We start from the raw sequence: 14805 nt of genomic DNA, 5'->3' as shown, positions 1-14805 counted from the left end.
TGGAATGCTTTGCCTAGCAAACCCGTAATCATCTTTTTTTTTTTTCTTTTATGTAGCTATTTTTTTTTCGGCATATTATGGGGGTACAGATTTTAAGGTTTCAATAAATGCCCATTCCCTCCCTCCCCCCACAAGTCTGAGTCTCCAGCATGACCATCCCCCAGATGGTACACATCTCACTCATTATATATGTATATACCCACCCCCAATCATATTTTGAGGCCTAGCTTAAGGGTACCCTCCTATGTAAAGCCTGTCTCTGTGTCTCTGAATTAATTGTTGCCTCTGTGTGCATTTTATTTTTTTCGCACATCACTATACACTCTCCACCTATGTTTTCAGTTTCTTGCTCCATTTAGGAGCAAGATACTGTATCTTACATATCTATGTAATTCTAATAGCCAACACATTGTCTAGCACACAGAAAAATGTTCAAAAACTGTTAAATGAAGAAGTAAAACTATCAACAGTGAACTGAACTAAGAAAAAATTTTTTGTTTTACGAAAGTGTATTTGAGATCCTTGTGCCCACTTCTAAACATGGTATAATCAAATTAGAATCCTGTAGTATTCAGACTTTTATGTGCTTATGAATTTTTCATTAGTATTAAAGAATTCAGAATTTCAAAGAATTTAGGTGGGCACAGCAGCTCACACCTATAATCCCAGCTCTTTGGGAGACTGAAGCCTCCCAAGGATTGCTGAGGCCAGGAGGTCGAGATCAGCCTGGGCAACATGGCGAGACTTTGTCTCTTAAAAAAACTGAAGACAGTTAGCCAGGCATGGTGATGCATGCCTGAGGTTTCAGCTACTCAGGAGGCTGAAGCAGGAGGATCGCTGAAGCCCAGGAATTTGAGGCTGCAGTGAGCTATAATCATGTAACTGCACTTCAGCCTAGGCAACAAAGTGAGACCCAGTCTCACTTAAAAAAAAATTTTTTCAGCCGGGCTAGTGGCCAAGGCAGGCAGATTGCTCAAGGTCAGGAGTTTGAAACCAGCCTGAGCAAGAGCAAGACCCCATCTCTACTATAAATAGAAAGAAATTAATTGGCCAACTAATATATATAGAAAAAATTAGCCGGGCATGGTGGCACATGCCTCTAGTCCCAGCTACTCGGGAGGCTGAGGCAGCAGGATTGCTTTAGCCCCGGAGATCTAGGTTGCTGTGAGCTAGGCTGACGCCACGGCACTCACTCTAGCCTGGGCAACAAAGTGACACTCTGTCAAAAAAAAAAAAAAAGAAAAATTTTTTTTCAAAGAATTTCACAGAAATGTGAAGAGCAGAATAAATCTTATGAAGTATAATAATATCCACTTAAAAATTTGAGAAAGATTAAAGGAAGGACAAATATTTTTTATAAAAATGCTATTGTAACACATGTTGGAACTGTATGGGATTGTAACCAGTTTTATACTATATCTTTACTTCGGAGGTCAAGACATTTTTATGACAGAGGAACAGAAAAAATATTACAATGCAATGAAGAAACTTGGATCCAAGAAACCTCAGAAACCCATCCCTCGGCCAGCAGTAAGAATTACTTATCTTTTTTAATGTTCAAAACCATATTACCATATGATCAAATTGGGCAATGCTCTGGATCAGAACATATTAGGTGATGTCACCAATATATAGCTCTAATTATAAAGTTCATATTGAATAGCACAGTTCACAACTTCTACACTGATTAAGAATTACCAGTTCTTAAAAAGGAGGTAATGATCTTTACAGTTTGTGAGTTGAAAACTTCCAACTCAGGGTTCCCAGTAAGTGCTTTCAAAGCAAGGTTCACCCTGCTGCAGCCAACAACACACCTGGTTTCTCCTCTGGCTTCACATCTCATCCTCCTGGCCTCCCTCTATGCTCCTTGTTTTCTCCATTCTTAAGACCAGACAATATTCCTAATCTGTCCAGAATGGAAAAGCGTGTCACCAAATTGTTTATTCTTTCACCAAATGCATATTCTGTAGGGTTTCATAATAACAGAATGGCATAATAATGACTATGTTCATGGAGAGTTGTACTCTCACTCCTCTATCTTCTGAGATAGGTAAGGAGTAAGGAAACTGAGGCCCAAAGAAGATAAGTATCATGCTCCAAGTCACAAAGCCCATAGTTGCCAGAACTGGGGCTTGACAAGGTTTCATGAATCCTATAACTGACTTCATTTACCATATTTTAAGATAGTTGAAGCTGGGAGGTGGCAGGGAGAGAGGTTAGGGAGGTAGCGTCCAGTACACAGAAAGGAATGAACCACTTTTACTGAGGGTCATTTAAACATGAAAACACCATCAGTTCATTTACATTTTACTCTAAATGATTAAAATTTTATTTCTCTAATAAAACTGTATTTAACAGCCATATTAATGTAAGAATCTTTAAAATATATGGTTCTTGAGATGGTTGTTAATTAAGATAAAAATTTTTCTAGGTCGTGCATTTTTGTTAAAGCAGAGGTAAAGAAAAACAGATGAAAAGAAAGATACATACATACACTCACAGAGCTGGAGAAGTAAAATTCAGTAGAAAAGTGACTGAGATATTTTGAAGGAGAGAAATAAGATATAAACCAAAATTTTTAAAATATTGAATAATTAGTTGGAGTATTCATCTATCTAAACGTCTATGTTAATCTACTTTGTAAATATTACTAGCTGTCATTTTTTATAAAAATTATCACACTTATTAAAATCAAGCAAAGCCTATACATATTGTATTATCAGCCAATTGCCCCAATTTATGTGTTATTAAGCTTTGTCTTCCCATGGGACCTAAATAAACCAAATATGCATGCTTTACTCTTGTCATATGATTTATTTCTCATTTCTTTTAACATGAAAAACAGAGGACACAAAATTGTCTGACCATACACATTCATGGCCATATGTGGAAGAACCTTATCTGCAATTTTACTGAATCATTATTTATGAAATACATACATATATTAACCATCTCTCTCCCCTCTCCCTTCCTAGAACAAATTCCAAGGAATGGTCTTTGATTTTGTAACCAGACAAGTCTTTGATATCAGCATCATGATTCTCATCTGTCTCAACATGGTCACCATGATGGTGGAAACCGATGACCAGGGCAAATATATGACTCTAGTTTTATACCGGATCAACCTCGTGTTCATAGTCCTGTTCACTGGAGAATTTGTGCTAAAGCTTATCTCTCTCAGATACTACTACTTCACTATAGGCTGGAACATCTTTGATTTTGTGGTGGTGATTCTCTCCATTGTAGGTAAGAATGGTTTAGTTACAGAGAGGTGCAGTTGTAGGGAAATGATTCCCCCAAGACCTGCTGCCTTCTAAACGTGGAAATTAGGCCTGAGAATAATAATACATATAGATCTGAAGTTCAATACTAACATATTTGAATAAAAACTCTGAAACCTGGATTTATTGACAAAGCTACTAGTTAGAAACCAGTCTAGAAATACTGGGTTTGGGGAATGGGAGAAGAAGACAGGAAACAAACATCATCAGACACTCTCTTAAAGTCACAGGCTAAAGGAGGAGACAGATAGCTAAAAATAATCAGTATAATGCAATAAGGTTGATACTATAAGAAACACTGAAGAGAACGTGACCACTTCTGCTTGAAGGAGTGAATATAGGCTTCCAGAGGCCACAATGTTGACATCTTAGATAGGTATTTTGAGAAAAGTTGAGATTTAATAAGAGAAGAAGGAAGATAGGAATTATAGGACCCAAATTTAGAAATTTTCACTTTGCCTTCATGTTAAATATTGTCCATTTTCCTTTAACTGAAGAATATCATTATTAAAAATAGAAAAAATATATTCAGAAATTTCAGAAATAATCTTTACTGCAATTTCCAAAATTACAAACAAATTTGGGGATAACTATTCATAATAATTGAGTGTATATAATTTTAAATTGCCATGCTCCTATCTGAGATTATCTGGATTTTACAAAAATCCATACTGGTTGATGACATTCTAGAATCATTAAATCAAACTCTGTAATCTTTAATTGCTAATATCAGGGAATGGACCCAAATATTTAGTAAAGGTTTGTATTCAAAGCAAATTTGTTGTTTTCACAGACCTTGCAAAGATAAAGCATTCATATATGTGCAAGATATTCACAGTTTAGCTGTGTTCTACATTTTCCACAGGTATGTTTCTGGCTGAGATGATAGAAAAGTATTTTGTGTCCCCGACCCTGTTCCGTGTGATCCGTCTTGCCAGGATTGGCCGCATCCTACGTCTGATCAAAGGAGCAAAGGGGATCCGCACGCTGCTCTTCGCTCTGATGATGTCCCTTCCTGCGTTGTTTAACATCGGCCTCCTGCTCTTCCTGGTCATGTTCATCTATGCCATCTTTGGGATGTCCAACTTTGCCTATGTTAAAAAGGAAGCTGGAATTGATGATATGTTCAACTTTGAGACCTTTGGCAACAGCATGATCTGCCTGTTCCAAATCACCACCTCTGCTGGCTGGGATGGATTGCTGGCACCTATTCTCAATAGTGGACCTCCAGACTGTGACCCTGACACAATTCACCCTGGAAGCTCAGTCAAGGGAGACTGTGGGAACCCATCTGTTGGGATTTTCTTTTTTGTCAGTTACATCATCATATCCTTTCTGGTTGTGGTGAACATGTACATTGCGGTCATCCTGGAGAACTTCAGTGTTGCTACTGAAGAAAGTGCAGAGCCCCTGAGTGAGGATGACTTTGAGATGTTCTACGAGGTTTGGGAGAAGTTTGATCCTGATGCGACCCAGTTTATAGAGTTCTCCAAGCTCTCAGATTTTGCAGCTGCCCTGGATCCTCCTCTTCTCATAGCAAAACCAAACAAAGTTCAGCTCATTGCCATGGATCTGCCCATGGTCAGTGGCGACCGGATCCACTGCCTCGATATTTTATTTGCCTTTACAAAGCGTGTTTTGGGTGAGAGTGGAGAGATGGATGCCCTTCGAATACAGATGGAAGACCGGTTCATGGCATCGAACCCCTCCAAAGTCTCTTATGAGCCCATCACAACCACTTTGAAACGTAAACAAGAAGAAGTATCTGCTGCTATCATTCAGCGTAATTACAGAAGTTATCTTTTAAGGCGAAGGTTAAAAAAGCTAATAAATAAATATGATAAGGAGACAATCAGAGGGAGGATTGACTTACCTATTAAAGCAGACATGATTATCGACAAATTAAACAGTAACTCCACCCCAGAAAAAACAGATGGAAGCTCCTCTACCACTTCTCCTCCTTCCTATGATAGTGTAACAAAACCAGACAAAGAAAAATTTGAGAAAGACAAACCAGAAAAAGAAAGCAAAGGGAAAGAGGTCAGAGAAAATCAAAAGTAAAAAGAAACAAAGAATTGTCTTTATGATCAATTGTTTACACCCTATGAAGGTAAAGTATATGTGTCAACTGGGCTTCACGAGGAGGTCCATGCCAAACTGACTGTTTTAACAAATACTCATGGTCAGTGCCTATACAAGACAGTGACCTCACTGTCACTGCAGCTCTGTGAGACAGGGTATCAACATTGACAAGAGGTTGCTGTTTTTATTACCAGCTGACACTGCTGAGAAGAAACTTAATGGCTACCTAGACCATAGGGATAGTTGTACAAAGTGGTCACTGTAACTACACCAAACATCTTTAGTACAGTACTTGCATCCACTCTATTTTTAACTTCCATATCTGCCATATTTTTACAAAATTTGTTCTAGTGGATTTCCATGGTCCCTGATTCATAGTTTATTCATAATACTGTGTTACTATTTTTGTAAATGAGGTTTACGTTGAGGAAGAAGTATATAAGAACCCTGTGTTCCTACTCCACAAATCTCTCAAACGATCAGACAAAAGTGTTTTGCCTGAGAGATAAAATTTTTGCTCAAAACCAGAAAAAAAATTCTAATGTCTATAATTTCAATTACTTCCATTTTCTAGATGACTTTAATTTTGAAAGTGTTTAGTCTGTTATGTTTGTTTATATCTGAACAGTTATGTGCCTGTAAAGTCTCTTCTGATATTTAAAGGATTATTTTTATGCAAAGTATTCTGTTTCAGCAAGTGCAAATTTTATTCTAAGTTCCAGAGCTCTATATTTAATTTTGGTTAAATGCTTTCCAAAAATGTAATCTAATAAATCTGTTCTAGAAAAGTATATCTAAAGTATCGCTTTAGAATAGTTGTTCCACTTTCTGCTGCAGTATTGCTTTGCAGTCTTCTGCTCTCAGCAAAGCTGACAGTTTACGTCAATTAAATACCCTCTGGTATGTAAATAGTTATTTTATCCTGTGGTGCATGTTTGGGCAAATATATATATATATTATATATATATATATATATATATAGCCTGATAAACAACTTCTATTCAATCAAATATGTACCACAGTGTATGTGTCTTTTGCGAGCTTCCAACAGGGGTATATTCTGTACCATTCATTAAACATAAATAGTTTGAAGGCTATCACTAATGCATGTTAATATTGCCTATGCTGCTCTATTTTACTCAATTCATTCTTCACAAGTCTTGGTTAGAAAAAGTCACATATTGGTGGTAGAATGAATTTCAGCTCTCTGTCCATTATGTCAAACAGAACAGTTTGAAGTTATTTAAAATCACCTTTACTTTTGCATTTTTAATTCAACTTGAGTATCACATGGTATCTCTCTAGATTTCAAGGAAACACACTGCATACTGCCTACTGTCAAAACCTACACTTCATTTTTTGCTAAAAATATGTCTAAAACTTGTTTAAATATAAATAATGTAAAAATATGATCAATTTTATTTGTCAGCATTTTGTACATAAGAAAATTATTTTCAGGTTGATCACAAGGCAACTTATTTTACTTTATGCTTTTGCTTTTTATTTTTAATCACAATTCCAAACTTTTGAATCCATAAGACTTTTCAATGGGTAATTTCCTAAAATAAAAGTTAGACAATGGATTTTGTGGATTTCTTTGTTACAATATTATTTTCTACCATTTTAATAGGTGATGCATTGGTCAAAAACTCAAACCTAGATGATTTTCTACCAACTCTGGTTGCCTCAATATAACCCTTTATTCATGAAAGTTTTTTTTATTCAACTTTTATAGTATTTACGTATGCAGACTAGTCTTATTTTTTTAATTCCTACTGCACTAAAGCTACTACAGATAAAACATGAGCTCTGTTCTTTTTAGCCATGAACCAAGTGGCAAAGTTGTGCAATTACCTAACATGATAAAAATTTTTGTTTTTTGCACAAACCAAAAGTTTAATGTTAATTCCTTTTACAAAACTATTTACTGTAGTGTACTGATGAACTGCATGCAGGGAATTGCTATTACTAAAAAGAATGATGAGCTACGTCATTATTGAGCCAAAAGAATAAATATTTCATTTTTTTATTGTATTTCATTTATTGGCCTCTTTTTTTGGTGGTTTAAAATATACATAAATAAAAAACTGTACTTCATCTGACACTTGTATTCATAAAAGTTCACAGGAATTTTATAACAATCCAATGTTTGATCCACCAAGCAATACTACAACTACAGAATAAAGGCTAACTAAGAGCTGTTTTTGTGAACTTTTGTGTATGCAAAGAATCAAGGCTATCTGTTCCAACTTTCAGACTTGATAATAATAGTAGTAACTACCTACAATGGCTGTTAATTCCAATTAATTCCTTTGGCTATAAGCATTCAAATCTCAATTTCTCTCAATAATTGATGTTATCTCCTAATTTCTAGGTGGCTAATAAATATTACATTCTTTGTTACTTAAATGCATGCTATGGAACTCCTATTTATACATAAGGTATTTATCATACAGTGATTGAGAATTTATATTAACTTTTGTTCAGAGCCCCTGGGATTTATGTGAAGTCAAAAATCAAACTTTTATTCTCTGTGGAAAACTCCAGTTGTAATGCATTATTTTAAAGCCAACTTGGGTCTAAATATGTATTTCATAATTTCCCCAAAATAAATTATGTAAGGTGACCAATTGGAATTCATTGGCTTCTTACTGCTCAAGTTAATTTACAGATTTCAATGACATCACAAAGAAGCCAAGTATTGCTATGCAAAATCCTTAGCCTTTTAATGCATCTTATTACATAATCATTAGCCAAGTTATCTATTAATTGGTATGCATTATATCTAAATTATTATCTTCCAAAATAGTCAGAAGAGACTTCAGTTGAAAAGAGAAATACTTTTAAAAATATACCTACCTACCTAAGGGATATTTTGAAAATACTGTTCAGAATATATAGTTGCTAATAAAATCTGATAGATTTTTGGAATAACTGCTTCCATAAGAAAAATATCTCATTATTAAACACTATGATAGAATTCTGTTTTGAAAAAAAAAAATGGTAGAATCAATCATGTTGGCCATAGAACAAACAATAATATGGAATTAAAGAAACTCAAATTCACCAATCAAGTGATACTAAATAGCTGCTCTTTAGTAAAGAGAAAACATTTATATGGAGAGAAAAATGGATATTCTGGCTTTTAAATATTGTAGCCAAAAGATAACGGCTATATACATGTATGTATCTTGCTAATTTTCAAATAATTATGATATGATAAAATAATATTACAACCACTTGTATGTATTTCTAACCACTTAGTAGTAATCATAAAGAAAGCCCATGTTGACCATTCTTGTGGAAATGGAAAATGGAAAAAGAACTGGACCAATTATCCTATGTAATTCAAGCAAATCAAATTCTGGACCCTCAGTTCCTCCTCTATTAAATAGGGATGTTAAATTGGGGATGTTGTCTCTGGTATACCTTTAATTCTAATATTTTATATTCCAAATTAAATTGGCTATTCAAAGTGAACAATTTCCTCTATATGGGCAATACTTAATGAGAAAAATGTGTACTGTCAATATTTTAAAACCTTCCTCAGATAACATTAAGTAGAAACACATTTAGTATTGATGTTAGCCCCATTAAGAAAAAAGTCATCTTAGCCCCAAATATTTTATACCACAAAGTAGAAGGATGATTTACATAATTGAAAGGGTAGCTATTATTTTTTCTTTATGACGTTACAGATTTCTAAAAGATAATATCTGATATGTAACAGATGATATTAAAACCAAGAAATCACTATTCATTTGTAAAATAGTCTTGAACCACAAGTGTACTGATGCCTTTGTCATTAATAACATTTGCCAAAATACTTCAAGAAGTTGAACCTAAGTCTTATATTCTCTAGAGTAAGTATATATTACAGAAGAATAAAAGATGTATATCATTCTTTTATCTCATAACCTCTATAACATTTAATTGCACTGCAGAGAAAATAATGATTTGATGCATCCAAACTTGCATAATTACTGACTTCCATGGGTCCTTTTGTCTGTAATGTTTCTCTTTTCACCTCTTCTCTCCAGAATTTTTCTGTCCTCCCGCATAATTCTGCCAGTTAACATACTGAAGTCAATATCCGAAACCTTCTAAACCTGATGGCACTTCATTGCACAGAGAATCAATTTCCCCTTCTTATTGTGGAAGAAAAAAAATGCCATAAGAAAAATACTCCTTATATATCCCACTAATATCTTCTGTTATTGACCATCACTTCACAACTCATGCCTTCTCACTCCCTAAATCACATCTCCAATTACACAATGTTTTGATACCTCTATTGTCTTTGGACATGCTACACTTTTTGCCTAGAATGTTCTTCCCTCTCCTTTTTCCCTAGAATGTTCTTCCCTCTCCTTTTTCCCCTGGCAAATCATTGCTCATCTTTCAAGAAGTGGATCAAACGTCATTATCCTTTAGGAAGCTTCCTCAGATTTCCCCAAGTAGAATACATCATTTCTTCTCAGTGTTCCTATTGTGCTTCTATGATGGTGTTTATTATACTGTGTTATAATTACCTCCTTTGCATTTATCTTCTCTGATAGATTATAGTGCATCCAAGGTATGGGAAACATTTCATTCATTTCATTAGTCCTCTTTTCTTTATGACTAGCAGAGTATGTGACTGTCAGTATTCAGATACATTGCTTGTAGAATTAACTCTTGTAGAAACACATACAAATATTTAAGAATCAAGCAAAAATGCTAATAATTAGTTTCAGTCCTTAGTGAGGATAACTCTCAAATTTATTCACATCTATATTCCTATAATCCACCTTTTGTATATCAGTTGAAAGACATACAAATATCTTGGAAATAACTATACCTTATAACTGTAGTTTACAAGTAATGTCTATTACCTAACAGAAATGACTACAACAAAAAAAGTCATTTCAATTAATTGTCTCAGTAAAAGAATAGTTTTATTTAGTTGTCCTCAATTAGAATTATGTTGCATACATAAAAACATAGTCAGGTTTTCTTTTCCTACCTTAATCATCTAGATATTCTTCACTTTAATAATTCACAGGTATGCTAGAAATACACTGATAACTTTAGGATTTTGTTTGATAAATGTCTTTTTTTAACATATAAAGAAACAACTGTCTTAAAACCTTCCTATCATAAAATATCTAAAAACAGAGAAGAAAAAAAAATTTTTTTGTTTTTTGAGATAGACTCTCACTCTGTTGTCTGGGCTAGAGTGCCATGGCATCAGCCTAGCTCACAGCAACCTCAAACTCCTGGGTTCAAGCGATCCTCCTGTCTCAGCCTCCCAAGTAGCTGGGACTACAGGCATGTACCACCATGCCCAGCTAATTTTTTTTTCTAGATATTTTTACATGTCCAGCTAATTTCTTTCTATTTTTAGTAGGGACGGGGGTCTCGCTCTTGCCCAGGCTGGTCTCGAACTCCTGAGCTCAAAGGAGCCACCCACCTCGGCCTTCCAGAGTGCTAGGATTGATTACAGGCTTGAGCCACCATGCCCGGCCAAGAAAATATTTTTAAATGACCATTTTAACACATGGTTCAACCCATGAGAAAACAAAGGAATTTCTCTGGGGCTGATGAAAGGTAAGCACAGAAGTCAGAGGTTGCTGTATGGGCTTCTACTAATCTCAGTGACCTCCGTTGCCTTTGATTGCCTGCATAGAGGGAATAGAAGACAAAAATTTGACATCACATATGAGCTAGAGATCCTGCATTAATTCAGGAGCTACAAGAGATTAAAACCTTGACAAAAGCTGGGGATTTTTTTTCTTTTTTTTGTTTTTCTGTTTTTTGTTTTTTTTTTTTTTTAGAGACAGGGTCTTGCTATCGTGCCCAGGCTAGACTTGAACTCTTGGCCTCAAAAGATCCTCCTACCTCAGCCTCCCAAGTAGCTGGGACTACAGGCACATTCCTACCCAACTCAATGACAGCATTTTTAAAAATCAATCATGCAAAGGCAGCAAGGGTTTATGGAAAACAAGGTCGTTCTTAAAATTCTTAACCATAAGCCTGAAACTCACCTGGATTTATAGCTTACATTTAGCGTAGTATAAAACACTGCAAGCCAAAAATTCAATTTAAAGTGGACCCAAGTTGCTAGCCCAGGCTCTTAATAGAAACAAACTGAAATTCTTTCTGAGAGGCCACACATCAAGCTGGTCATCAAAGATTTCCCACAAAGTCCAAGAAACATGAACTCATGATAAGAAAAATAACAAGTAAGAAAACAAAGAAGAATTTGCTAAAGAGTGAGAGGGAAAGAACATATATAGTTCCAAAGTTTTCAGATCTACAACATAAGAATGTTTAGTGGTATTAGAGAAATAAAAGAGGGATTAAAGTATGAAGTATGAATGAGAGATAATAAAAAATGATAGGGCATAACTGAAGGGAAATATTATACCATTACTGGAAACAAAATGGTTGAAATTAAAACAAAATAGAGACCTTAAATAGCAGGTTACATAGAACTAAAGAGAGAAATAGTGAAATGGAAGACCTGAAACAATTACAAATAAAATAGCATGGGCAAAAATATGAAATATAAAAACAATTTTGAGAAATAAAGCAAGTATGAGAAGATGTAACATAATGGAAGTCCTAAGAGGAGAATTAAAATAAAAGAAGAATTCATTATATGAATACATAATGGCTAAGAATTTTCTGTTACTGATAACAGACACAAAGCCATTCAGGAATGACACATTTAAGAATCATAAAAAATTTCAATCAAGATAAACCCATACCTAGGCACATCTTAATAAAATTTCAGAGCAACAAAGACCAAGAAAAAAATCTTAAAAGTAAGTAGAAAATAAAGGCAAACAAAAGGACAATTAGACCATAACAGCAATAACAAACATGACATAAGAAAATGTTTTCCAAACTAGTATTTTATGCCTAAAAAAACTACTTTTATTTATAAGGGAGAAATTTAAGAATTTTTAGATAAACAAAAAAAGAGAAATTTTATCACCAATATATTCTCACAAAAGAAATATCTAAAGAATATACTTTAGTAAAAAAGAAAATTATTTCATCAAAAAGTTCTAAGATGTGAAAAAGAAGGTTAAAAGAAAAATATAAACCTGTGATTAACAGGATAATGTACACAAACAGTAATGTCAAAAAGAAATAAAAATTTTTACCTGTTTGTTAAAACTAAAAGAGCTAAAAGAGTGAATATTTTTATGTAATCTCTGAGAGATGTTGATATAGTTCAAGAATTCTAAGGTCTTTGTTCAGGAGGATGACAAAAAATACTAACTTTAAGCTTTACTACAAATGCTTACTCAAATGTCACGGGTATACATAGAAACACAAGAAATGCAATATAAATGATTAAAGGCTTGCAAAGGAGAAAAAATGGAATAAACTGATATTCAATACATTCAAAAGCATAAGAACAGATGTGTAAGCATTGAACATTATTATAATTAATAACTTTATCTATTAGGCGCATAAAGAACCCTGCAACAACATTTGAAAAAGTCTACTAATTTTTTTTCAAATTCACATGTCAAATTTTTGAATTTTTAAAAAACACTTGACATTTTAAAGTGAATTTAAAAAGCAAATGTCAAGAAATTCGAAAGAATTGGTATCATATGAACTATACCATGTTCTCTGATTTGAATGAAGTTAAACTAGAAATTTAACTTTTTGAAATGTATTTGGAGTCTTAAAAATGCAGTTTTCATTTCCTCTTCTGGAAATGGTAAGGTAGCTAATATCAGACCAACCCTTTGACAGATGAAAAATATCAGCCCCGAACAAAATACAACTGTAAGTACTGAAAGTATTAGAGAATAACTCCAAAAAAAAAAAAAAAAAGGCCAGAAAATTGGAAGAAACAAATGGTACTGGATGAGTTCCTTGTAATAGCCCACAAACATTGAAAGTATAATAAAATAACAAGAAAAATGTTTGAAAATTTTATAATGTTTAAGAAATTTATTCAATGGTTAAAATCATTCCCCCATAAAAAGAAAAACAAAACATGTATGGTTTTATAGGCAAGGAAAAAATAATCATATATAAAGTCTTCCAAAAATTGAAAAAGGAAGAAACATTCCCAAACTCATCCTAGAAGGTAAAATAAATATTGATGCTAAGCTTAGACAAGGACAGGAATAGAAAGAAAAATTACTGAAAATTTTACTCTTAATATTAATGAAAAAAATAAAAAATATATAAGAAAACCAAATCAAGCAACATATAAAAAATATAAACTAGATAGGTCTTCTAGAATGTCAAAGTAAGAAACTCAGAGAACACTCTCTCACCAGCCAAGTAACAATTTAAGAGGTGAAAATTATTACAAACAATTATTTAAGTTTTCTAGAAAGTGTCCTAAGGGCATATGACAGATTTTCACTCAAGAAAATCTACTAAATTTCAGTAAGAAAAATGAGGGCATGTGGCATTTGAGCCACAGTTCACTCCCTTCCTTTCCACCCTCCAGTTCTATGTTAGAGAAGCTTTATCCTGGGCACTCTAAGAATGAGGGACTCCTTCTGACCCTAGCATCCAGTCAGAGGAGGGACAAGATGACTTCATTTTCCACCATCATCTCTTCCTCCCCCAGCCACATATTACAAGAGTTATATACAAGCAGGTTCAACTGATAGGACTAGGTATCTCTTCTCCCACTCAGCCCCCATTTGTAGGGTAGAAGTGCTACCCTAGACATGGCAGACAAAGAATCCTGTGACCGCAATTGCCCCTACTACAACTGGTTCACAGGACAGAGTTTTCACACCAGAAAAGTCTAGAAAGTCTAGACCAGGGGCTGCCACCCACTGTATAGTACCTATTCCTAAAGAGGGGATGTCACTATGGGAAAAGCAGGACTTTGTGCAAATTCTGTTGCAGTGGTGTGGGGTTTTGTCCAGGACAGAAGGCAAGCTATAAGGATAGAACGCTCCCCAGTAGTTCTTGAGGAGATCTGATTTGGTTTGGAACAGAAAGTACAGAACGCCATGCCTAAAGATGTTTCCAAAAATAATAGAGTTTTACTACTCAGCCATCAAAAAGAATGAGGTAATGTTTTTTACAGCAACTTGGATGGAACAGGAGGCCATTATTCTAAGTGAAACAACCCAGGAACCAAAAACCAAATACCACATGTTCTCACTTATAAGTGAAAGATGAGCAATGGGTATGTATGGTCATACAGAGTGACTTGACGGATATTGGAGACTTAGAAGGGGGAGAATGGGTGAGGGGTGAAGAATGAAAAATCACCTATTGGGTACAATGTACACTATTCAGATGATGGGTATGATAAAAACCTAGACTCCACTATGCAATTCACCCATGGAGCAAAAACCACTTGTAACACCTAAATTTAAATTAAAAAAAAAAAGAGAGAGAGATCTTGATGGACATTAAGAGTGGCTGTTAGCTTCATGACACAAGCAAAACAACAGAACAG

At 34.5% G+C, this 14805-nt stretch overlaps 1 protein-coding gene across 3 annotated transcripts in view; it reads left to right on the top strand.

The window, feature by feature from the left end:
- The window catches only part of SCN3A (sodium voltage-gated channel alpha subunit 3), a 120441-nt gene extending 112448 nt beyond the window's left edge, over positions 1 to 7993 (top strand). For all 3 annotated transcript variants that reach the window (XM_012761182.3, XM_012761180.3, XM_012761177.3), the window contains exons 26-28: positions 1426 to 1530; positions 2976 to 3246; positions 4147 to 7993. In XM_012761182.3, coding sequence (XP_012616636.1) covers positions 1426 to 1530; positions 2976 to 3246; positions 4147 to 5342 — 1572 coding nt within the window. In that variant the 3' untranslated portion in view covers positions 5343 to 7993. The remainder of the gene's footprint in view (positions 1 to 1425; positions 1531 to 2975; positions 3247 to 4146) is intronic.
- Positions 7994 to 14805: the final 6812 nt, after the last annotated feature.

This window comes from Microcebus murinus, chromosome 8 (genome assembly GCF_040939455.1).
Source record: "Microcebus murinus isolate Inina chromosome 8, M.murinus_Inina_mat1.0, whole genome shotgun sequence".
NCBI classification, from domain to species: Eukaryota; Metazoa; Chordata; class Mammalia; order Primates; family Cheirogaleidae; genus Microcebus; species Microcebus murinus.
This window is presented reverse-complemented; position numbering and strand designations above follow the sequence as displayed.